Source organism: Debaryomyces fabryi, assembly GCF_001447935.2.
Source record: "Debaryomyces fabryi strain CBS 789 chromosome Unknown contig00016, whole genome shotgun sequence".
NCBI classification, from domain to species: domain Eukaryota; kingdom Fungi; phylum Ascomycota; class Pichiomycetes; order Serinales; family Debaryomycetaceae; genus Debaryomyces; species Debaryomyces fabryi.
Window position 1 is genome coordinate 55847 of NW_015385442.1, and position 24322 is coordinate 80168.

Here is a 24322-nt window from a genome sequence, read left to right on the forward strand (position 1 = left end):
ATACGCATTAAAGCGAGCTATACTAGGAAATAAATAGTGGAAATGTCATCGACACATGCCAATGGGAATAATGAACGTATACCCAACAATGCTGGACATTCTGTAATTTTTAATAAACTTGCTACGGCGACAACGGGCATATCTACATCGGAAGCATTAAGTCCTACGATATCGGCGTCCAGAGAATACGAACCTCTAGGTGATGCAAATGGATTAGATGATAAAGGTTTGAGACATAACTTGTTTGGAAAGGTTACGGGGATGCTACATCGATCTTTGAGTGAATCCAGGAAGAATTCAACGACTTCACTAGGGAAAGACCCACTTGATACTTCAAGTAGAAGTCGGACTGGAAGCAGAGTAGACAGTCGTACAGGCAGCCGTACAGGGAGTCGTGCAGGAAGCGTGGCAGGAAGCAGGTCAGGAAGTAGAGGAGATATAGTGAGAGAAACTTCAAATACACCTCTTCCCTCAAAGAAATCAGTGAAGGAAACAAACAACGATAGTAGTACAGATAGCCGTACAAACAGTCGTGCAGGGAGCCTTACAGGGAGTCTTGCAGGAAGCAGGCCAGGAAGTAGAGGAGATTTAGTGAGAGAAACTTCAAATACACCTCTTCCCTCAAAGAAATCAGTGAAGGAAACAAACAGCGTTTTTCTAGAATATGATCCACTAACTAAACGTAAAGTACTCAATACATACGAAATATTGCGTGAAATAGGTAGAGGGGAGCATGGTAAAGTTAAATTAGCCAGGGACTTAGTTCATAATGAGCTAGTTGCAATAAAGATTGTCAACAGAAAGTCTAAAAGAGAGAGACCTTTGTTAAGAATGAGGCATGGCTCTAAAGTGCAAAGCAACACACCTAGTGATTATGATATTAAAATAAAACGAGAAATTGCTATTATGAAAATGTGTCAGCATAAACATATTGTTAGGTTGAAAGAACTCTTAGATGATTTGAATTCTCACAAGATATACATGGTATTGGAATATCTTGAAAAAGGAGAAATCAAGTGGAAACGTCAGAAGACAAATAGTGAAGATACATCTCATGTCGATGTAAATAATCCCGACGATATTCCTTGCCGAAGTGGTTTTAGGAAAAAAAGCATAGCATATACACAAGCAGATGAAGATGAAGACTTGTTATCAAACGAATTTTCGCCTTATTTAACATTCAAGCAATCAAGAAAAATTTTTCGTGACGTTTTATTGGGTATGGAGTACCTACATATGCAAGGTATAGTTCATAGAGATATCAAACCTGCAAATTTATTAGTTAGCTCAGACAACATTATTAAAATTAGTGATTTTGGTGTTTCATTTGTGTCATCTTTGGATAATGAAGATTCTAATTTAGTTAATGAAGTTGAATTAGCAAAGACGGCTGGCACGCCTGCATTTTTCGCCCCAGAATTATGTGAAACTAATTTCTCATCTTCTACAAGTTCCAAATCAGTTTCAGCTTCGTCCCTAGAAATTTTGAGAAATGATCAGTTAAAACTTACTAAATTACTCCCCAAGATAGACTACAAGATTGATATTTGGGCCCTTGGTGTTACATTGTATTGTTTATTGTTCGGTAAGGTTCCGTTTAATGCAGAATCTGAGTTTGAATTATTCCTGGTTATTGTTAATCAACAATTGGAGTTTCCTACTGATAGAAATGCATTTAACTCTCCTTGCGAAGTAGGTGAAACTGAATTTGAATTGGCAAAAGATTTATTATCAAAGCTATTGGATAAGAATAAAGATTCGCGTATTGAAATAAAAGATATCAAGAACCACCCTTTTGTTCTTTTAGATTTAGAAGATGACTTGGATGCTTTAAATGAACTACTTTATCTAAATGACAAAAATGCTACTTTTTTTAAGACATTTGGAACTGACGAGGAGGTTCTGAAAGAAGACATTGATAATGCAATAGTGGGTATTGGAAACAGAATCAGGAGTAGCTTGTTGAAATCGATTAAGGCCAGTGGAAGAGATTTCGATCCTCGTAGAGGGATTGTTCAGTATTTGGAGCCTAATACAAGCGTATCATCATCTGAAGATTCTTCATACGTTAATTCTCGTTATAATTCGACGTCAGGATTAAACGAGAGCCTGGGGAATTCTGTAATATTATCAGAAGCTTCGCAATTGACTACCCCTCCAAGTTTTCAAAATTTTTACAAAGTGAGGTCTGGGAGCCAACAACCTGATTCGTCTGTTAATTTTCCAACAAATGCTCCTCATATACCGTCGAATTTATCAACACAGCAAAATGCTATACCTAATTTCTCATCACATTCTATTGCAACTACTCGAGAAAGTAGAACACCGAATATACTTTTACAGGATGTGATTGATTCACATTCAAACAGTTCTAGTAGACGTGGAAGTTCGGCAGGGTACGAAGCTGTACAGATTGAAACCAAGCGCAATGTCGGAGGTGATTTATATTTGAAAAACCAATCACTTGTTGATACCTTCAAGGTAATTCAGCAACAAGATGATAAGAGACGCAGATCTAGTGCAATATCGTCATCTATTCATGCATCAAATGCTAATACTCCGAAGACTTCTATTTCCTCTCATTGGGGACAAGAAGACTCGTCTGCGTCTTTATCTGCTGGAAATCCAGTACAGGTTGCGCAACATTCAAATAACCAATTAAGGATCGATCCAATCAATATAAGCAATGATAGAAGGCCTTCTTCAGTCATCTCTTTACCTTTGAATGAGAGTTTTGCTTCACTCGACAGTTTCAGTGATGACTATTTGAAATTCAAGTATCAAGAATATCATAGTAACCATCCAAATAGTAAGCATCTTTCATTAAGACGTGACAGTGATGTAACACATTCTGATCCTAATATTAATCATATCGCTGATTTGAAATCGAATTTTGATACAATTAATGAGAAGTTTAAAAACTTTAATTTAAACGCCCAGATGAAAAATGAAACAATTACTTTCAACCTTAATTCGGAGAAGCTTAATGAACATGAAGGAATCGCACCAAAAACATTAATTCAAGGTCTGAGTGATTCTTCATCTTCACAATCTTGCTCATCGTCGTCATCATCAATTTCAGAGAGTGAAAGTGATGAAGAAGGAAATTTAACGTTAGCATTTTCATCAAAGCTTTCACCTCCATCAAAACCTAAATTTTTATCTCTCGGTAACAGAGCTAAGTCACACGATTCTCATTTACCTGGAATCGTTACACGTCCTTCAATTCAGCGTTACGATACGCCTGTTATATTTCAAGACGACATACCTGAATTTGAAGATATACCAGAGGGACTAATGTCAAGTGTACCTCGACCCAGCGTGTCAGCCGATGTTTTAATGAACCCAACGGTTTCGGTCGTATCGAGTAATGGTTCAAGTACTACTTTGACTGCGGAGACATTAGGCAACCGTTCAAGTACAGAGGTTCCTAATAGGAAGGTGAACACAACTGAATTGAAAAAAGATAATTGCATTTCATCGCCAAAATTGGATAAGTTACAAAAGGACAATAATAGAATACCATCACCTTTAATTAACAATGCACCCACATCTCCTAAAGCTACTACAAATTCTCATTTAGTCAAACAATTGTTTAAGAATCATAAGGACAATTATTATAATAATTATTATAATAATAATAATCAGTCGAATAATCAATTTAATAACCATTATAAGAAAGATCCGATATATTATCCTTTCCCGAATGCATTGCATTATGATAATGATAAGGAGAGTGAAACGAAGTCTACCTCAAACCTGGGAATTACACGTAGACCAAGTTATTATAGATCCAATTCGGTTACAGTTGGGTTGTTACAGCATGACAGAGAAAAGAAAAAAGATGGGTAAAAGTTACACGTAAAATAGCTTGTGTCGTAATATATATAACATACCATTTTTTTGCAATTATATATATATATATATATAATTAATTGTATGAAATTATGTCATTAACTTAGAAGTCAGGGCTTAATAATTAATAAATTGTTTTGTTATAATTTACATTTACAAGAGAATACTCATTTCCTTTGAAATATATACGCTACTCTAGTTCTTCGCTGCTTGCAGTAGAACTTTGGAACTTTAAGATTTACGATCGCGCTATAGAATTCTTTAATCGTTAAAGCCTTCAATCATAAAATAATTTTGACTCGAAACACAATTAAGACATACTAGCCTTTCTGTAAAAATATATTATCAATTGTATAAAATTATATGTATATGTACCATGAATCATAAATTACCAAAAGAAAAATGAAGTTACCCAAGAAATAAAATTAACCCATATAGAAAAAAAAACCAAGATCCAGCCATAAAACCGTTGATAAATAAAATAGAATAACATGTTTAAAATAAAATAAAAATAAATCTGTAAATCAATTCGTACAGATTTGCAAAATAAATAGATTCATGCTAATACATAACACATAAAAGAAGGCAGAAAATTAGATCAATTCAAGCTTTCGTTTTAATACAGATAATCTATTGCCAATGCTAACAATAAATTTCTCTACCATTGCTTTATCTTCATCATCAAGTCTATCTTCATCATTAGATGCGTCTTCATCCAACAAAGCTTCCAACATCCATATTGCAGTGCTATACGCCAATTCGCAGCCCTTCAAGTCTTCTTTGACTAATTCGTTGACTGCTGCATTTCTGGACATTTCCAAGGCTCTATCAAAAATTAACTTTTCTGCAACTACTCTCGTTTTATCAGCAACTGAATTGGAATTATCCATATATTCAGAGTTTCCTTCACTAGATAATAACGCATTAGCTTCTTGTAACGTCAATCTAATAAATTCTGCCTTCTCTAAACACTCATTGAATTTTTCTCGTATCCATTGTACCAATTCATTGATTCTGACAGCTAACAGTAAGCCATTGCTATTATTGCTTGCACTGGGTTTTAGCGGATTTTCATTTGAATTCTTATTGCTAGGTTCATCAATTTCAAACTGGCTATACCACCAATCGCTTGCTATAACCATACCCTTAGCCAACAAGGACAAAGTTTTAACATAAAGTACAACGCCTTCTTCACTTATTGACTTGACAATTTTTGGAGGTAGCATATCATTCTGATGCAATAAATCATCATCTAGAGCATCTGATGAAGGTGGAGATGGAATCAATTGACTAAATTTAACATCCGCAAATAAGTTTATTGCATGCGCTTTAGTTGCTAAAGATTCAAGCCTATCAAGAACCGACTCATCAGCTTTAGACTGCAATGACGATTGCGATGGAGCATTGTTTTGCAAACTATTAGTAACGGTAGTAGATGTTGGTAGATTCAATTTTTGAACTAATAAATTGTTTGCAAAGTTTGGATTTGAGAGAATAGTGGAGAATGTATTATTCGTAACATTCATGCTACTATTATTTTCATTAATTGCTAACTTTTCATCTGTTTCCTCAATTAATTGATTAGTTGGAGAATTGCTTGCATTTACTCCAAATAATCTATTTGAAGCTAATCCTATAGCTTTCGTTAAAGCATTTGTAGGTGATATTGAAATAGAAATCCTCCGATCAGTAAAACTTGGTCTCCTTTGACTTCCTGATGAATTTGATCTGAGAGATGGTCTTCTATAAAGCTGCATATTATTAGGACTGTAACTATTATCAGAGCCAGAAGATTTCCGACGTGGATTAATAGCTAAGGCACCACTACCGGCATGTGCTAATTCGTCAGCTATAGCATTAACTTCAACAGCCCTTTTCTCAACCACAACATAGTCCCGCTCTAAGACGATATCATTATCTTTATTCTTTAATACTAATGACTTGTCTTTTAAGTTACGCGGTTGGATCGAACGGGATGAAGTTTCAGGTCCAGGACTATTCTTATTTATTATCTCCTTAATTTCTTCATCTCTACTTGAAGACCTTACATCAGCTGCTTTTGTTGTTAACTCATTAGCAAGCTTCGATGATTCCTGTGTTGGCAAAAATTCTTTAGGATGTTCTTTCAGGGCACCTTCTGTAGTAATTGGCTCAATATACTGAGATTTATGTGAAGGCTTAATTGGAGAAATGTATTCACTGATAAACAAATTTTCATCCATTTCTGATGTCTCTAATGGTTCATCGTTGCCCTCTAATTCATTAATAATCAAAGGGTCATTGAAAAATTCGTTGAAAGAAACTCTTTCAGTTGGATTGTACTTTAATAGCGACCTAATCAACCTTTTCAAAGATTCAGGCACTTGTGCCGCAGAAGGAAATTTAATACGATCGTTAGACTTTTCAATATTCTTAAGTAACTGAACGTGGTTATCAGCTCTAAATGGTGGTTTACCTACAGTCATCTCATATAAGACTGCTCCAACTGACCACAAGTCAGCCTTTGCGTTATACTTTTCATATCGTAAAATTTCGGGTGCCATGTAAAGTGGGGATCCACATAACGTCTCTGCCATGGAAGTTGATGGCAAAAACCTAGCAAATCCAAAATCAGCTATTTTCAAGAGAGGCAATTCCCATAACCCGACAAACCCACCATCCTTGAACTCTTGTTTTGAATGTAAGGGAGGGCATAGCAATAGGTTTTGAGGTTTGATATCCCTATGTACCAAACTCTTACTTCTTAAAAATTCTAAAGCGGAAACTAACTGCTTGAGGAAGTGAATCACCAATACTTCATTTAATCCATGTGATCCCTCCGGCGATGGGTACCGCTCCAATAACGATGATATCACTGGATGTGTTTTGATAAGCTGGTTTCTCTTACGTATAAAGTATGACAAATCCCCCATGGAACAGTAGTCCATCACTAGGTGAAAGTGTGATGTAGTTTGTTTGTAGTCTAGCAACCCCACAATATGCGGATGCTTCATCGTCTTCAATATGGATATTTCAATCTCAAGGTTCTCTACCAATTTCTTGGATTTCAACTTTGACCTCACTACCGACTTGATAGCCACTGACTCATTTGTCTTAGTGTTAATACACTTGTAAACTGTGGCGAAAGACCCTTTTCCTATCTCAGGTCCAATGCTATATACCCCTATAGTCTTGACTGGCCGTCCACCATCCTTGTTCGACTCTATGCTAGCTGTTGACATTATTATTAATGCGTTTTCTTTCTTTGATTACCAAACCAAATAAATCCTCTTACTTATGTTATCCAAAGGAGGGGTGATACTGTGTATAAAGACGTGTAATAGATAAGGGTATGACTGATAATCAACCCTCTAAATCTGCTTAGTTGTGCAACGACACTCAGTAATACTAGTCGGCTTGTAAAAAACACTAATGCCTGGCCTATATTACCCTTGTTGTTTACCACTGTTTGACTCCTGTCAAATTCTGCCGCTTTTGCGAAGCTAGAACCACTGGTTGTCAAGTATGATTAACTGCTATTCGTATTCTGATAGCGATTCAAGTTTGTTGATCACTATACGAACTGACTAATGTAATAAAAACACTATCGAATGTTTCTATCTATATGTATTCGATATGCTAATATAAAGATATTAATACTGTGTAACAAAGGATATGATAAGATAACGCCACATCGTAACTATGGGGTCTAACGAGCATGAGTAATCGTTAGTCACGATACAAAATGACAGTTATCTGATGTATGGATGTAAAAGTATACATCCATACATACCAAAATAACAATTCCATCTACTCGCAACCTTAGCGAGATTTTGATTGCGATTCTATATATGAAGAGGGCGGGTATTAGATAAGTCGAAGAAACCGTATACAAAGAACAAACAATAAGCAAAAATAAGGTATTTGAGATCAATTGTTGATATAATTGCAGAAATTATTTATAGCTTTTGAATTAAACGACAAGATACAAGATAACTTAAGAAGAAATGTTTGAATCTCTTGTTGCTAACCTTCTTAACAGGTTTTTGGGATCGTTTATTGAGAATTTTGATCCCAAACAGTTGAATATTGGAATTTGGAGTGGAGATGTGAAATTGAAGAATATGCGGTTGAAGAAGGAGTCGCTCGACAAGTTAAAACTTCCCGTAGATGTTAAATTTGGGCACTTAGGCGAGTTGACGATTCTGATTCCATGGTCGAATTTAAAGTCCAAACCAGTGAAAATCACAATAGAGGATGTATATGTGTTGGCATCACCAATAGTTGTTCAGGAGTTTGACCTAGAGGAGGAGGAAAGAAGAGAATTGCAAATGAAAAAAGAAAAGCTTGAAGGGTTGAAGGCTATCGAGAGTGCAGCAGCACAGAATCGGGATGTAGCATCGGACTTGAGTAATAACGAGTCATTTACTGAGAGTTTGGTGACCAAGATAGTTGATAATTTACAAGTCACAATCAAGAATATTCATGTTAGATATGAAGACGATTCGGTTTTGACAGAAAATCCATACTCTGTTGGATTTAGGTTGACAGAATTATCTGCTGTTTCATGTAACGAATCGTGGGTCGCAAGTTTCATTTCAATTACTCAAGCGTTCACTCACAAGTTATTAACATTAAAGAATTTAAGTTGTTACATGAATACGGATTCTGCTACCATATTTACAGAAGATTCTGAGAAGCTTTTGAAAATTTTCAAGGAATCAGTTTCGAGTGAAGCATTTATAAATGACATACAGTACTTACTTAAACCTATTTCTGGTGAAGGGAGGTTAACTGTACATAAAAGAGGAGCAACAGAAACATCTCCTCATATTAAGGCCGAGCTATTTTTCGATGAATTTGGAATTGATTTAGATTCACAACAATATAGGGATATTTTATGGACAGCATCTAAATTCCATTGGTACATTAAAACTCAGAAATTCAGAAAATTTAGACCAAAAGTTGAAGTAGAAGAAGACCCTAAGGAATGGTTTAGATATGCAGCTAAATCTATATTGAATGAAATTCATGAAAAGAACTATAAATGGAGTTGGGAATATTTTGCAACTAGAAGGGATCAAAGAAAGGCGTATATAAAGCTTTGGAAAATGAAGCAATTGAGTAAGTCATTGACTTCGGAAGAAGAAAAAGAATTCGAGGACTTAGAGATAAAGCTTCCATTTGAAGATATCAAGTTCTATAGGTCATTAGCTAAGACCGAAATCCGCAAGGAAAATAAAAAGGTTCTCACATCTAGTTCTTCGGCTTCTCAAACTAAAGATCAACAAAGTGGTGGTTGGCTTTCATCTTGGTGGGGTGGCTCTAAGCCAGTTGAAAATAGTACCGTAGAGCCAGATTCAAATAATGACTTACTGTTAAGTGAAGATCAACGAAAAGCGCTATATGAAGCGATCGAATATGACGAAAATCAAGCATTAGTAGATTCAATTGATATGCCTAGAGATAGAGTAAAAGTTGAACTCTTGACATCGTTGAAGAAAGGTGGTATCTCCATAAGACAGAAAAAGCACGAACCGAATTTAGCAGAAGTTATATTCGAAGGATTTACGACTCAAATATATCAAAGACCGGATTCTTTTTTGATTAATTTGCAGTTGCAAGAATTTAGAGTTGAAGATGGTACGAAGACTACGTTATATAAACATATTGTTAGCGTGAAACAGGAACATTCTCATTTGCATAATGATGATTCAGAATCAGATGTGTCATCATTGGGATTAAATACTAACGACCCATTTTTCAAGGTTTCTTTTGAAAATAATCCATTGGATGAAAGTGCCGATTCCATGTTATTAGGTAAATTAAAATCTATGACAATTTTTTATAACCCGCATTTCATAGAGGAGATTATTAAATTCTTTACTCCTCCAAAAGTTCACCTTGATACTATTGGAGCTGTTATGAATGCTGCAGAAGCAACTATGGAGGGATTGACATCACAAACACGGATAGGGCTTCAGTATGCGTTGGAAGAACACAAGACTCTTAATGTGAAGTTGGATTTACAAGCTCCTCTAATTATATTACCATTAGATCCTACGAGTTGGAAATCGCCTGTGGCAATCTTGGATGCTGGTCATATTAGTGTTGTAAGCAATTTAGTTGAAAAATCTAAGATCGAAGAAATAAAAGCCAAAGAAAGATATACTTCTGATGATTGGGACCAATTGAAGAACTTGATGTATGACCAGTTTAATCTTCATTTACAAGATGCACAATTCTTGGTTGGCCCTAACATTAAATCGACTATGGAGCAGTTACATACCGACGACAAACATAAATCAGCTTTGATTTTAGATAAATTGAATCTTAAATTATTATTGGGAATATCAATTCTACCAGATGCATATAATTTAGCGAAAATTAAAGTCGGAGGAGAGGTCACTAAATTTGATGTTGCAATCAATGATTTTCAGTATAAAACAATAATGAAGATTATTGATAAAGCTATACCAAATCTTGATACGACTGATTTTGATGATTCAAGTATATTTGATGCGTATGGTAATCACAAGGAAAGAGAGATTAGAGAAATAGATGATACAGAAACATCTTCAATTATATCGACTAAACCTACAAAAGATCTGAAGACGGATCCTATTCAAGAGAAACTATTCGAATTTGATTTTAAGGTCGATGTTGTTAACGTATCGCTCTCTAGATGCATTAATGGCATTAGTTTAGAGACTGAACCGCTTGTCGATTTAGTAGGTGATTCTCTAAAATTATTTTTCTCCAAAACTTCGAATGACATGCACCTTGACTTGGCTCTTACTGATATCAACTTGATTGATCATATCGAAAAGTCAGGAGTTCCAGAATTTGAAGCATTGGTCTCATCAAATAAGTTTTCTGAAATTGATAATCAAAGTAAAGAAAAGAATAAGGACTTATTCAAGTTAGATTATCTGAGAACTCAAAGAGTTGTTGAACACAACGGAAAGGAAATAGAGGTATTTGATCAGGACATTGTTGTTGACATTGCTACTGTTAAGTTTGTTGTTTCTCGTAAATCGATTTTGAGCCTTCTTAATTTTATTTTGAATACATTTACAGATCCAAATGAGCCACCTAACGAAGCAGATGAGATAAAACATAACAATTCTGATGATGCCGATACATCTCCACAAAAAATTAATGTTGTTGTTAATTTAGAGAGTATTATTATGGTTTTGAATGAAGACGGACTAAAATTAGCAACATTGCAATTAAGTACTGCTAGTATTAACGTTTTCTTATTGCCTGAGGAGTTGGAAGTCCAAGGTAGACTTGGAGCTTTAAGTTTACACGATGAAGTTAATCAAGGTTCTCCGAGAGATTCAATATTGCGTCGTTTGATAAGTATCGAAGGGAACAACTTAGCCGAATTTACTTACAAAACCTTTGATAACGAAACAAATTGTAATCCATATAATACTTTAATTGAATTCAAAACAGGTTCCGCTAGAGTTAATTTTGTTGAGGAAGCATTTGGTAAAATATTTAATTACTTGAGTCAATTTCAAAGGATGAAAGCTATTTATGACCAGGCTCGAGAGGCAGCGATTAATCAAGCAAGTCAAATCGAAGGAGCAAATAAAATAAGGTTCAATTTCTTGGTTCAGGCTCCTATAATTGTTTTTCCAAAACTAGTCGATAGCCCTAGAAATAAGTACGATAATATGACTGCTCATCTAGGTGAATTATATGCTTCTAACGAATTTGTTAAAGCTGAAAATGATTCGACAATTCAGAATGTTATCACGGCTGGTATTCGTAAAATTAGTCTTAAATCACAGTTTCATTTCGATGAAGGAGTTGAGCAACAATCAGAACTTGTAAATGATCTTGATATTAGTTTCAAAGTAGACTATTCCGAAGAGTATGTAGAATCAAAGCCTACATTTGTCGTTACAGGAAAAATGCCAGAAGTTGATTTGCATTTAACTGAATTGCAGTTGCAATATTTGATGGAGCTTTCTGAATCAGTTAGTAGGGTACTTAACGTTTCGGATATCGATGAACTGCTTGATGATATAGAAGCAGATGCTGCAAATGCCAACGCCGTTGTCAAGTATGACAATCAGGCTAACAATTCAGAGAATATTACTCGAGAAGCATCTATAGTTAGAGATGAGAAACAGGCGCCTCCAAGTAAACATAAGAAGGTTATTGCCAGTTTTGATATACCTAGGTTATCTTTAACTTTATATAACAGAACATTTGGGATTTCGAATTATGAGTCAACTAAGATCTCTTCTCTTTCTTTAAATGGTCTGTCCTTCGCTTTGGATATGAGTGAGGATTCTCACTTCGTATCTGATATGAACGTGAAATCATTTGTTGTTAGGGATGTTAGAGAGGGAACGAGTAATAAGTTTCCGGAAATTATTCCTCTGGTAAGCCATGATACTAACCAATTTGTTTTGAAGGCCTCAACAGATGGAAAGTCCGATAGTAAACATATCACAGTCATGTTGACTGTAGATAACCCTAAAACAATTCTAGCCCTTGATTATATTTTTGAATTACAATCTTTTATAAATAATGGTATGGTAAGAGGACAACAGATAAGGCAAGAAGATGAAGAAGAGGATGAAGAAGAGGATGAAGAAGAAGGTGAAGACGAAGAAATCACTGATAGTCAAAGTGAAGAAGCAACTGACGCAAAAATGTTAAAACCAAAGAGGGAAGAATCTGAAGCACGTACATCTCAATCAATTGGCTTTTCTATAAATATAACAGAACCATCTGTGATATTACTAGCCGATTCAACAAAGGAAAATACAGAAGCAATTGTTTTTAAAGTCGAACAAATCTTAATTACCAGTCAAAATGTAATGTCCCTTGCTGCAAATAATATTGGAATGTTCTTGTGTACCATGGATTCATTTGATGACAAGAGATTAAGAATTATTGATGACTTTTCTATTTCATTTGCTCATGATTCTAGAGGTTCAACTAAAACTAGCTTTCTTACTAATATAGATGCATCTATTGAGCCTATGCTTATGAGATTGTCTTTGAGAGATATAAGACTTGCATTGAACATCTTCAACAGGGCAACAGAACTATATAATGAAGCTCATGGGAATGTAGACACAAACAATGAAGATGATGAATACAACTTTTCTGAAGAGTTTAAAAAGAGGTTATCCCAATACGCACCTTCAATATTATCAAATATGACTAAGAAAAGCGGACCAATAAATAAGGATAAAGGAAATTCTCAAGTGATTGTCAAAGGTGAAGAACTTAACGCTTCTATTGGAGGTTTGAGATTTGTATTGATCGGTGATATTCATGAATTGCCGGTACTTGATATGAATATAAAGCCGTTTGATCTCAAAGCTATCAATTGGTCTACAGACCTTAGTGCCGAAACACATATTGAATCTTTCGTTAATATTTATAATTATTCTAGATCGACATGGGAACCATTGATTGAACCATGGCCTATTTCCATTTACGCTTCTAAGAAAATATCACCTACTCCAAGTATAATGATTGATGTCGTTTCTAGACAGCTAGCAGAAGCTAACATATCATCCCGTTCTATTGCTTTATTATCGCAAGTCTTTTCGTTAATAACAACCGAGGAAGAATTAAAGTCAAGAGGGGAAGATGATCCATATCGTATTGTTAACGAAACAGGTTATGATATAGAAGTTTGGAATAATCAGAAGGATGGAACTCTCAAAGATAAGAAATTGGTTAAGTTAAATGAGAAGATTCCATGGTCATTTGAAGATTGGCGTGATATTCGTGAGAATCTTGATTCTGACAGTAAGCTGGGTGTACTTGGAATTAGTCTTTTAGAATCACCATATGATGATGTTTCTGGAATATCTGCTATTGGAGAAGGAGAATTTCTTTTCGTTTTAAACCCAGCAATTGAAGGAGTACATAATAGATTGTCATGCGAAATTACGTTGGGCGAAGATAACGTGAAAACAATTTGTTTAAGATCTACAGTAAAGATTCAAAATGATGCGGATATTCCAATAGCAATAAAAGTATCTGATAAGCCAGATAATAGCGCAGAAATAATCGTCAAATCAAAAATGACGGGATCTTTGCCTATTGGCTCTGTATATGCGGGCTCATTTAGAATAAAACCGCACATTGATACAGAATATAACTGGTCAGAAGAGGAGCTACACTGGAGAGATCAATTGAATGGAAGTACTCCATTATGCTGTCCTGCTTCAAACGAGAATGATAAATCTGCTTATTACTTCCACACAGAAGCTCAGTCTGACCGTGACGAACCTCTCGCTAAGATTTATCCACATATGAAATATATTATATCAGCACCAGTAGAGATAGAGAATTTGCTTCCATTTGATTTTGATTATAGATTATACGACAAGAATGCCAAGAAGGATTGGAATGGAAGTATCCCTAAAGGTGTTAAAAGCTATGTACACGTCGTTAGTTTGGAAAGTCTCTTATTACTTAGTGTGCAACCAAAGTGGTGTGGTTTTGAAAAATCAGAATTTGCAATCATTAATGCAATTTCCAAAGGCGAATTCAAGCGTGAATCAACGATGACTTTAAGACATAAAAATGGTCAATTATTGAAACTCAGAATATACTACCCAAGAAAAAAATCAGCAAGTACTAGTTTGAAGGTAGTTGTTTATTCGCCATATGTTATTCTTAACAGAACGAATCAGAATATCATTATCAGTGAAAAAGGTAATATGATGCAATCCAATAGCAAATCTTTTAAACCTACGGTTCCTAGTATGTTCTCATTTGATAAACATGGAGATACAAGTAATAGAGCATTGCTTAAGATTAATGACTCAAGCTGGACTTCGCCTTTGAGTTTTGATGCGATTGGACAGACTAGTGCTGCAAAAGTACAAGTAAATGGGAAACAAATTGAAATGAATGTTGGTATATCGATTACAGAGGGCCAGGGAAAGTATAATTTATCTAAGGTAATTACTATTGCACCAAGGTATATTTTCCGTAATTGTCTAGAAGAATCTCTAGAGATTGTGGAAAATGGATCTACTAAACAAATTGTTGTTGCTCCAAATGAACTAATTCCTTTGTATGGCTTGCGTCGTATTGACCAAAAAAGTTTGCTGATGAAGTTTTCTCATGTATCTAAAACTTGGTCAGCACCATTCGCTCTTGATGATGTGGGTCAACTTTTCATAAAGGTGTATAAAGAAAACGTTGGTCAAGTGTTACTTAAAGTTAACATTCTATTGGAAGACGCTACAATATTCATTCAAGTAGAAAATGCCAACAACAATTGGCCATATTCAATCCGTAATTTTAGTGATTCCGAATTCTACATTTGTCAGAATGATCCAAATATCAATGAAAATGGGGATGTAGTGAAGCATGATACACAGTACAAACCAATATTCTATAAGATTCCACCGAAAAGTGTGATGCCTTATGCCTATGATTATCCGAATGCAATCATTAAAGAGTTGGTAATTAGATCGCATGGTAGAGAAAGAGCTGTTAATTTAGCGGAGATAGGAAATTTAAAGCCATTTAGGCTACCACCAACTCAAGATCATGAACAGACTATTGTTGATTTGAACGTTGTAGCAGATGGTCCTACTCAATCCTTAATCATTTCGAACTATGACCCATCGGTAAGTTTATACAAATTGAAAAATCAATCTCAGTCTAGTGCAAGCATTTCTCAACAAAATTTTGAAACTACAGAAAATGACGAGAATTATCATACTCGTATAATAACTAGATTTGAAGGGTTAGGCATTTCTTTGATTAATACTAGGGCACAGGAATTATGTTACATTTCATTAAGAGGAGTTGAATTGCGTTACAATGAATCAGATTTATATCAGAATTTCAGTATGAAATTGAAATGGATACAAATTGATAATCAATTATATGGCGGCTTTTTCCCGATTATTTTATATCCAAGCGTTGTGCCAAAATCTGGGAAGGAAATGAACAACCATCCATCATTTTCTGCTTCTATATGTAAGGTTAAAGATGATTCACATGGTGTATTATTTATTAAATATGCAACCGTACTCTTACAAGAGATGTCCGTTGAAATTGATGAAGATTTCCTTTTTGCATTGCTTGATTTTGCTCGTTTCCCAGGAGCTAGTTGGAATAAGGAACAACAGGATAAATTGTGTGATGACAATGTGGAATTACCGGAGCCTGTGAGTTTATCTAATAGCAGTGACATCTATTTTGAAGCATTGCATTTACAACCAACCTTGACTCATTTATCTTTTGTTAGAACAGAAAGAGTGAATGCAGAAGACAGAACAACGTCACTGAATACATTGATGTTTTTCTTCAATGTGCTTACAATGGCAATTGGAAATATAAATGATGCTCCAATTAAATTGAATGCCTTATTCATTGAAAATATCAGAATACCTATGCCAATTCTAGTAGAAGCAATCCAGACTCATTATGGTCAGTCATTCTTCTATCAAGTTCATAAGATATTGGGATCGGCAGACTTCTTAGGAAATCCAGTTGGTTTATTTAATAACTTATCATCTGGTGTTCTTGATATATTTTATGAGCCATATCAAGGATTTATCATTAACGATCGTCCACAGGAACTAGGAATAGACATTGCTAAAGGGGGCTTGAGTTTCTTGAAGAAATCTATTTTTGGTTTTTCAGATTCTTTTGCAAAAGTAACTGGGTCACTAGCGAAAGGATTATCAGTGGCAACTCTAGATAAAAATTTCCAAGAACGTCGTCGTCTTAGTCAACGAAGGAATAAACCTAAACATGCGTTATATGGGTTTGCGACAGGCGCTAATTCATTTTTTGATTCCATTTCTTCTGGTGTGACTGGAATTGCAACAGCACCAATTGAAGGCGCTAACAAAAACGGAGCGTCTGGATTTTTTAGAGGATTAGGAAAGGGTGTTGTTGGATTACCGACTAAAACAGCCATTGGATTTTTTGACTTAGCCTCCAATGTGAGTGAGGGTATCCGTAATACAACAACTGTATTCGATGCTGAGGGATTGGATAAAGTTAGGTTGCCTCGTTATATTTCCCACGATCAGGTTATCAGACCTTACGATCAAAGAGAAGCACAAGGACAATTCTGGCTTATGTCTATTGATGGTGGAACCCTATATAATGAGAAGTACTTGGCACATTTACTTCTTCCAGGCGAGGAAAATGCAATAATCGTAACGTTCAAAAAGATAATCTTGTTCCAAGTTAATGCGTTAAAGTCTAAGTGGATTATCCCTTTGGAGCAAGTGAAATCAATTTCAAACGAGTCTACGGGCATTAGTATTACATTGAAGAAAAAGGAAGGTCCATTTATCCCAATACCCGAAAGAGCCAATAGGTCATTCTTATATAATAGGATTGGTGTTGCTGTTGGAGAATTCAACAAGCATTGCCAAGTATTCCTATGAATCAATAGAAAGTAGCTAGTTTTACCATAAAAGTTCATTTATATTAGAATACATTATTTACACTTGTACTTGTGATTGAGATACAAAATTATGACTGGTATTTCCTGATCTTTTAGTTAAATGGCTCATAAAAGTTTTTGGATCTTCTTCACTACAATATTGGAACTTTAATTTGCCGATGGATACAGCACCATCAATAGTTTTGATAATTAGTTTATTATTATTTTCATCAAGTACAAACTCACCTGGCTGTAATCCTTCTTTAAAGTCGTCCTCAACTAACTCAATTTCATTAAATATAACTTTCTGAGTTTCTTTAATTTCTTTCTTCTTCTTCCGAATATCACAAAATTTGTATGAGTGTAGTTGCCCCAATGCATCATTTAATCGTTTAATTTTCCTCGAAGTTAATAAATCCCATCGTATTTCACTTCGAGAAGGCTTTATTTTCGAAGCAAGAGAAAATTTATAAGGGGTTTCCTCCATTTTTGTTGGTTGTTCGAAGAGTCGATTATCAATTACATTTAATAATAAATTACTTCCATACTCTCCTAATTTTTCCTCTAAGCTGTCAAAATTGTCAGTTTCTGCAATTGGAATAGGATCAGACTGGAGTACAATCTCCCCTTTATCAAACTTGCTTGGGTGCAATGTTTGTACCGTAACCCCTGTAAAGCTATCATCATTCATTAATGCATACTGCAACGGTGAAGAACCTGAATATTTTGGCAATAACGACGGATGCACATTTAGCCCACCATATTTCACGCTTTTCAAAAACCCTTCAGGAATTAATTTTCCATAGGACACCGCTATAGCAAGATTAAATTGATTCTTGGACATAATATTCATGATATCATCAGATGAATCTGCCCTGTGAATACTTAACTTTTCCTTTTCACAGTATTCACCAATTGGCACATCAACAAATGTCTTTAAATTCCGACCAGTAGGCTTGATACTTCTAGTAATGACATCTATAGAGGACACCTTCTCTGGGTTCTTTTTATGGTATTCTACCAATTTCTTTAACGAATGAATACTGAATTTGTCGCTTCCGAAGTATGCTATATTCAACCCCTTTTTTCCAGTACCCACATTTCTTGTGTTAGGTATCCTCCTTAGTACTTTCAACACAGCATTGAACATGATCACTTATAACAGGGCTTGTTCGTTCCACGTCTATCATAATGATTGAAGATCGCGTGAGAAAAATCCCCATATCGGAAATTCTCCGAATAAATTGTACCTGATTTTTGTTGACGTATTCTTATATAATTAACAAAAAGAACAATTAATGATTATAATCGGGCTAGTACTATAATGATATCTCTCGCTGTTAGGAAGGCATTTGTCTTATTATCATGTACATTTCTTGGATTAATATGTGGTACCCTCTATTTGTATTCATCCTACAGTCCGCAATTTGCAAAAAGATTAAATTATACAGTAACTGATTCTTCGTCAATAGCCTTGTCAGGAACCATAGGTATAGCTGTCGCTGGTCCATTAGCAGGAGGTGTGGTAGATAAAAAGGGTTACACAATAGCCCTTATTATAGGAGGATTGTCCATTATTTCTGGTTATTTGGGAATGAAGAAGCAGTTTGATAATCAATATTCAGATTTATTCGTATCTTCTTCATTTTTATTTTTAATAGGATGTGGATCCACTTTTATCAATTCTGCATGCTTGAAATGTTGTGCTGTTAGCTTCCCTAGTATTAGAGGTGTCGCAACGTCGCTTCCTTTGGCTTTGTATGGGTTGAGTGCATTATTCTACTCGGTTATTGCTTCGGTTTTCTTTCCAGGAAAGACATCCGAGTTTTTGGGTTTTTTAGCTTACTCGTCTGTGGGGATATTCGTGATATGTGCACCAAGCATTATGTTTTGTGATAAGGAACATAAAAACAGAAAAAAGAATAGACATATAAATACGGAGTCAATCGAAATGGCGACTCTAGCACCAACACACAGTCCTGCTTCTTCCTCGATTCGTAAGAGTCAGAATGCATTGAAATTAGATGGATCACGAGATGATAACTTAAGTGGAATTGGCTTGATAAAATCCTACAGATTCTGGTTAATTTTCATAACTACAGGTTCGTTGGCCTCTTTGGGTCAAATGTATATCTATTCTGTTGGGTACATGGTGAAAGCTTTGATCACAGAGCAAGTTCTGAAATCAGATACAGTTGCAGCTGTTTCACAACCTCAAGTTGAAGCCTTGATCCAAAAGAACCAGCAGCTACAAGTGGGCTTACTCTCAATTGCTAATTGCGTTGGGAGAATCGCATCGGGAATTATAGGTGATATTATTTCTCAATCGTTACATAAACCAAGATCGTGGCTTTTGTTTTTACCAAGTATGGGCTTATTAACAACCCAAGCAATGGGATTGCAAGTTAGTGATCTTTCGTCGCTCTCTATGATGTCCTTATTAACAGGTTTTTTTTATGGATTTACATTTTGCATTATGCCTATTATTGTGGGTGATACTTTTGGGATGGATAACTTTTCATCTAATTGGGGGGTTGTTGGTTTGGCACCAATTCTTCCGAGCTATTATTTTACTAGTTTATTCGGTAAAGTGTATGACTCCAATTCAATAATATTGCAAAGTTCTGGGATTTCTAACTGTTCTTTAGGTAAGAATTGTTACAGTTCTGTATTTAAGTTGACTTTGGGTGTTACAATTTTGTCATTGGTAGTTGTCACTTTGCTTAACTTCCGTAATACTTCATGGAGTAAAAGAAAACATTAAAATAGAACCATACAAGAAACATGCCAAAGTTTTATAGATAGTCTCATACAAACCTCTACATTTTTAGTCAGTAAGCGTTTATATGCTGTATAATAGATTTTCAATTACAAAGATTTTCTTATCTTTATCTCACCTGTTTTGTGAGCGGTAGCTTGATCTGTACAATTTTATTCTTTTTAAGCTAACTTCAATTGAACAAGCCATATATGGAATCTAAAGAACATAAAAAAGAACCTAATAAGGAAGTTCCAAAGTATAGGGTTAAAGGGCGTTTTAATAATAGGAATGATAAAAATACTGAAATTCATCCGCAAGATAAACTGGAACGAACAATATTAGAACACGATCTAAGAGGAAGACACAAATATACTGAACACAATAATAAACATGCATTGGTAGATGAAGAGAAATTAAAGCTCAGGAAAAGTAGATTCAGTAATGATAATAAAAATTACAAATCAACAAAGGTTCAGTATGGGTATGTGAGTAGAGGTGAAGACAATAGATTACAGAAGAGTCATAGCGAGAGGTTACACTTCTTCAACCATATTGTTAATTCTTTCATACGTTATAGTAATGCTAATACAGCATCAGATTTGAGCAGAGATTTTGATCGGTTTATCAGCAAGAGTGATATCCCCCCAGATGATAGTGCTGGAATACTGGAAGAGCCTACAATCGATTCAATATTGAATAATTTAAGAAAGCTAAGAGAGGCTTTGTTACATGAAAGAGCAAATGCATTTACCAAGAAGGTATTTTTGTTTTCAATTAGAGTATCTGTTAACATGGGCCATTACCAGACATATATTCCCAGCATAACCTATTTACTTCATTCGAATAATTCTCTGCTACTTGAAGACGTAGAGAAGCAAGAGATAGCAACAATATTAGTGCTACACACTGCACATTTTAATGAAGAGAATTCTAAAGCCTTACAACTTTATTTTAAATACATCAACCCATCTGAAATTAAAACCATGAAGATATTGAAAAGCTGGATCAACAGTGACTATTACAATTGGATACAGTATTATAATTCAGAAACAGATAATGGAAAAGCCTTCGTCATGAAATTTGGTTTACCTCGTATGGCCCATCATATGATAAATGCCATCAATAAGTCATATTTCAGTTTCAAATTAAAGGATTTTCAAGATATTTATTTGCCTAATGGTTTGTCTTACGCCCAGTTAAGTGATAAGTATAAAACCAATTGGAAACTAGATAATGATACAATAATAGTTAGAGAACGTCATATTCGGTAAAAATTTAGTATGGAGTCTTAGGTACTTTGTGCGATTTTTTATGATCTAATAATGACAAGCAGAAATCTATATATATACTTATTCTACGCCAAGCTAATATCATATATACATATATCTTATCACCAACAGTAATGAGCTCCACTAGCGAATCCAAACTACCAGATATAATAAAGATTGATGATATATCGTCTGGAAAGATAGATCCTAATTTAATATATCAAGAATTAGAGAGGCTAAAGGTTGAGATAAATATACTACGAAATGATATGTCATTATTTTTGAAGGCGCTAGCTACAATTCCAGAAAACCAAAGCCAACAAGAGTATTATAAGATTATAGTTCTGCGCTTAAGAACGGTACAGAATAGCATAAAAGAATATTGTGTGGAATACAATAAACTTTTGCCAATCATCAACTTATCCCAAATTAAGCTTGGACATGAAGTAGAAATTTTACCGCAGAATGGTAAGACGAATCTGACAAGCCAAAAGGCACCAAACACTAAGCAAGAGCCAAAGAAAAGCAATGCATCCAACAAAACATCGGCACTGGCGACTAATGATACGCAAGATAAAAACGGTCTGAATTCTCATCATCCAATTGTAATTTAGATCCAGTTAAAATTTCACATAGCATAATATTCACTTCTTTGTATAATAATGTAACATTGTTCTATTTACCTACATTGTAAATGTACCATAATGTATAGTTTGGTAATCATTTAGTTCAGGGTAATTTAGTGTTACCCTGAACTGACTCATGAAAAATTCAGCTATCAGATTTCAATATCATGAAAAATATATATAGAGAACCAAATAGAAAAGCAATATTAATTTTTAATATTTTAAATAACAGAAATAATATTAGTTAAAAATGTCTGTTTTATTAAAAGAAACATTTGCTAGATGTAAGAAAGAGGGCCGTAATGCCTTAGTCAATTTCATTACTGCTGGGTATCCAACCATTGAAGATACTTTACCGATTTTAAAAGGTATGCAGAAGGCCGGTGTCGATATTATCGAGTTAGGAGTTCCGTTTTCAGACCCTATTGCTGATGGTCCAACTATTCAAGCAGCTAATGTTGTTGCATTAGATAACGGGATCACTGTTACTAAATGTTTAGACTTAGTTTCTCAAGCAAGAGCTGAAGGTGTCACTGTACCAATTATTTTGATGGGTTACTACAATCCAATTTTAAAGTATGGTGAACAAAAGATTATTGAAGATTCTGCAAAGGCCGGTGCAAACGGGTACATTGTTGTTGATTTGCCACCTGAAGAAGCAGTTAAATTCAGATCATTGTGTACTACTAATGGTTTATCATACGTTCCATTGGTTGCTCCAGCCACCACCGACGAACGTTTGAAGGTTCTTGGTGAGATCGCTGATTCTTTCATCTATGTTGTCTCTAGAATGGGTACTACCGGTGCTACTGTTAGTGTGACAAATGACATTTCTGAATTATGTAAAAGAGTCAGAAAATTTTCTGGGGATACACCTATAGCTGTTGGTTTCGGTGTTTCGACTAGAGAACATTTCTTAACAGTTGGTGAAGCTGCTGATGGTGTCGTTATCGGATCAAAAATTATCACTTTGATCGGTGAATCAAAACCTGGTGAAAGAGGTGATACTGCCTATAAATATGTTAGATCCATTTTGGGAGATGACTACCAAACTAATGCTCCAGAACTGTTTAAAGCTAGTGAAAAAAGCGAAGCTAAGGCTACTAATCCTTCATTTGAAGAGAAGCACAAGTACAATCCAAGATTTGGTGACTTCGGGGGTCAATATGTTCCTGAGGCTTTACACACTTGTTTAGCTGAATTAGAAAGAGGATTTGAAAGCGCTGTGGCTGATCCTAAATTCTGGGAAGAATTCAAGTCATTATACTCTTACATTGGCAGACCTTCATCTTTGCATAGAGCCGATAGGTTAACTGAATACGCAGGTGGTGCGCAAATCTGGTTGAAAAGAGAAGATTTAAATCACACTGGTTCTCATAAGATTAATAATGCCTTGGCTCAAGTGTTAATTGCAAGAAGATTAGGTAAGAAGAAAGTTATTGCAGAAACTGGTGCTGGACAGCACGGTGTTGCAACTGCCACTGCGGCTGCTAAGTTTGGTATGGAGTGTACAGTTTTCATGGGAGCTGAGGATGTTAGACGTCAAGCCTTGAATGTTTTCAGAATGAGAATTTTAGGTGCAAAGGTTGTTGCTGTAACTAATGGTACACAAACATTGAGAGATGCTACTTCAGAAGCTTTCAGATTTTGGGTGTCTAATTTAGAAAGCACACATTATGTCGTTGGATCTGCAATTGGGCCACATCCTTATCCAACCTTAGTGAGAACCTTCCAAAGTGTCATTGGTAACGAAACCAAGGAACAATTCAAAGAATTAAATGGTGGTAAGTTACCAAATGTTGTAGTTGCCTGCGTCGGTGGTGGTTCTAATTCTACTGGTATGTTTTCTCCATTTGAGAATGACGCTGAGGTCAAATTGTTAGGTGTTGAAGCGGGAGGTGATGGTATCGATACTGATCGTCATTCAGCTACCTTAACTGCTGGTATCCCTGGTGTTTTCCATGGTGTTAAGACTTACGTGTTACAAGACAGTGATGGGCAAGTTCATGACACTCACTCAGTCTCTGCTGGTTTGGATTATCCAGGTGTTGGTCCAGAATTAGCATTCTGGAAGAGCACTGGAAGAGCAACTTTTGTTGCCGCTACTGATGCTGAGGCGTTACACGGTTTTAAGTTATTATCTCAATTGGAAGGTATCATTCCTGCTTTAGAGTCTTCTCACGCTATTTTTGGTGCAGTTGAAGTTGCTAAGAATTTGCCAAAGGACCAACATATTGTCATCAATGTTTCAGGTAGAGGTGATAAGGATGTCCAAAGTGTTGCAGAAGTTTTGCCAAAATTAGGTGATAAGATTGGCTGGGACTTAAGATTTGAAGATGACCCTTCTAAATAGTTTACATAGTTTTACAATATTCTATTATAAATTAACAAGATCAAGGTTTTAGATATTTTCGAAATATTT

The 24322-nt window shown here is 35.3% G+C and overlaps 8 protein-coding genes across 8 annotated transcripts; 6 read left to right on the forward strand and 2 right to left on the reverse strand.

Moving 5' to 3' along the window:
- Positions 1-42: 42 nt before the first annotated feature.
- Positions 43-3852, forward strand: AC631_01254 (serine/threonine protein kinase; the record flags this gene model as incomplete). The annotated part of the gene is made up of 1 exon (XM_015610084.1): positions 43-3852. One exon carries the CDS (start codon positions 43-45, stop codon positions 3850-3852), a length of 3810 nt encoding a protein of 1269 aa, XP_015469101.1.
- Positions 3853-4448: 596 nt separating this feature from the next.
- On the reverse strand, positions 4449-7076 carry ATG1 (serine/threonine protein kinase; the record flags this gene model as incomplete). Its single annotated transcript, XM_015610085.1, has 1 exon — positions 4449-7076. One exon carries the CDS (start codon positions 7074-7076, stop codon positions 4449-4451), a length of 2628 nt encoding a protein of 875 aa, XP_015469102.1.
- A 765-nt stretch (positions 7077-7841) lies between these two features.
- On the forward strand, positions 7842-17246 carry VPS13 (membrane morphogenesis protein; the record flags this gene model as incomplete). The annotated part of the gene is made up of 1 exon (XM_015610086.1): positions 7842-17246. The coding sequence occupies one exon, from the start codon at positions 7842-7844 to the stop codon at positions 17244-17246; it is 9405 nt and encodes a 3134-aa protein (XP_015469103.1).
- A 57-nt stretch (positions 17247-17303) lies between these two features.
- Positions 17304-18395, reverse strand: FMT1 (methionyl-tRNA formyltransferase; the record flags this gene model as incomplete). The annotated part of the gene is made up of 1 exon (XM_015610087.1): positions 17304-18395. One exon carries the CDS (start codon positions 18393-18395, stop codon positions 17304-17306), a length of 1092 nt encoding a protein of 363 aa, XP_015469104.1.
- Positions 18396-18569: 174 nt separating this feature from the next.
- AC631_01258 (uncharacterized protein) lies at positions 18570-20009 on the forward strand (the record flags this gene model as incomplete). Its single annotated transcript, XM_015610088.1, has 1 exon — positions 18570-20009. The coding sequence occupies one exon, from the start codon at positions 18570-18572 to the stop codon at positions 20007-20009; it is 1440 nt and encodes a 479-aa protein (XP_015469105.1).
- A 206-nt stretch (positions 20010-20215) lies between these two features.
- On the forward strand, positions 20216-21277 carry AC631_01259 (uncharacterized protein; the record flags this gene model as incomplete). The annotated part of the gene is made up of 1 exon (XM_015610089.1): positions 20216-21277. One exon carries the CDS (start codon positions 20216-20218, stop codon positions 21275-21277), a length of 1062 nt encoding a protein of 353 aa, XP_015469106.1.
- A 266-nt stretch (positions 21278-21543) lies between these two features.
- MED3 (Med3p) lies at positions 21544-21888 on the forward strand (the record flags this gene model as incomplete). The annotated part of the gene is made up of 1 exon (XM_015610090.1): positions 21544-21888. The coding sequence occupies one exon, from the start codon at positions 21544-21546 to the stop codon at positions 21886-21888; it is 345 nt and encodes a 114-aa protein (XP_015469107.1).
- A 262-nt stretch (positions 21889-22150) lies between these two features.
- Positions 22151-24253, forward strand: TRP5 (tryptophan synthase; the record flags this gene model as incomplete). The annotated part of the gene is made up of 1 exon (XM_015610091.1): positions 22151-24253. The coding sequence occupies one exon, from the start codon at positions 22151-22153 to the stop codon at positions 24251-24253; it is 2103 nt and encodes a 700-aa protein (XP_015469108.1).
- Between the last annotated feature and the right edge of the window lie 69 nt (positions 24254-24322).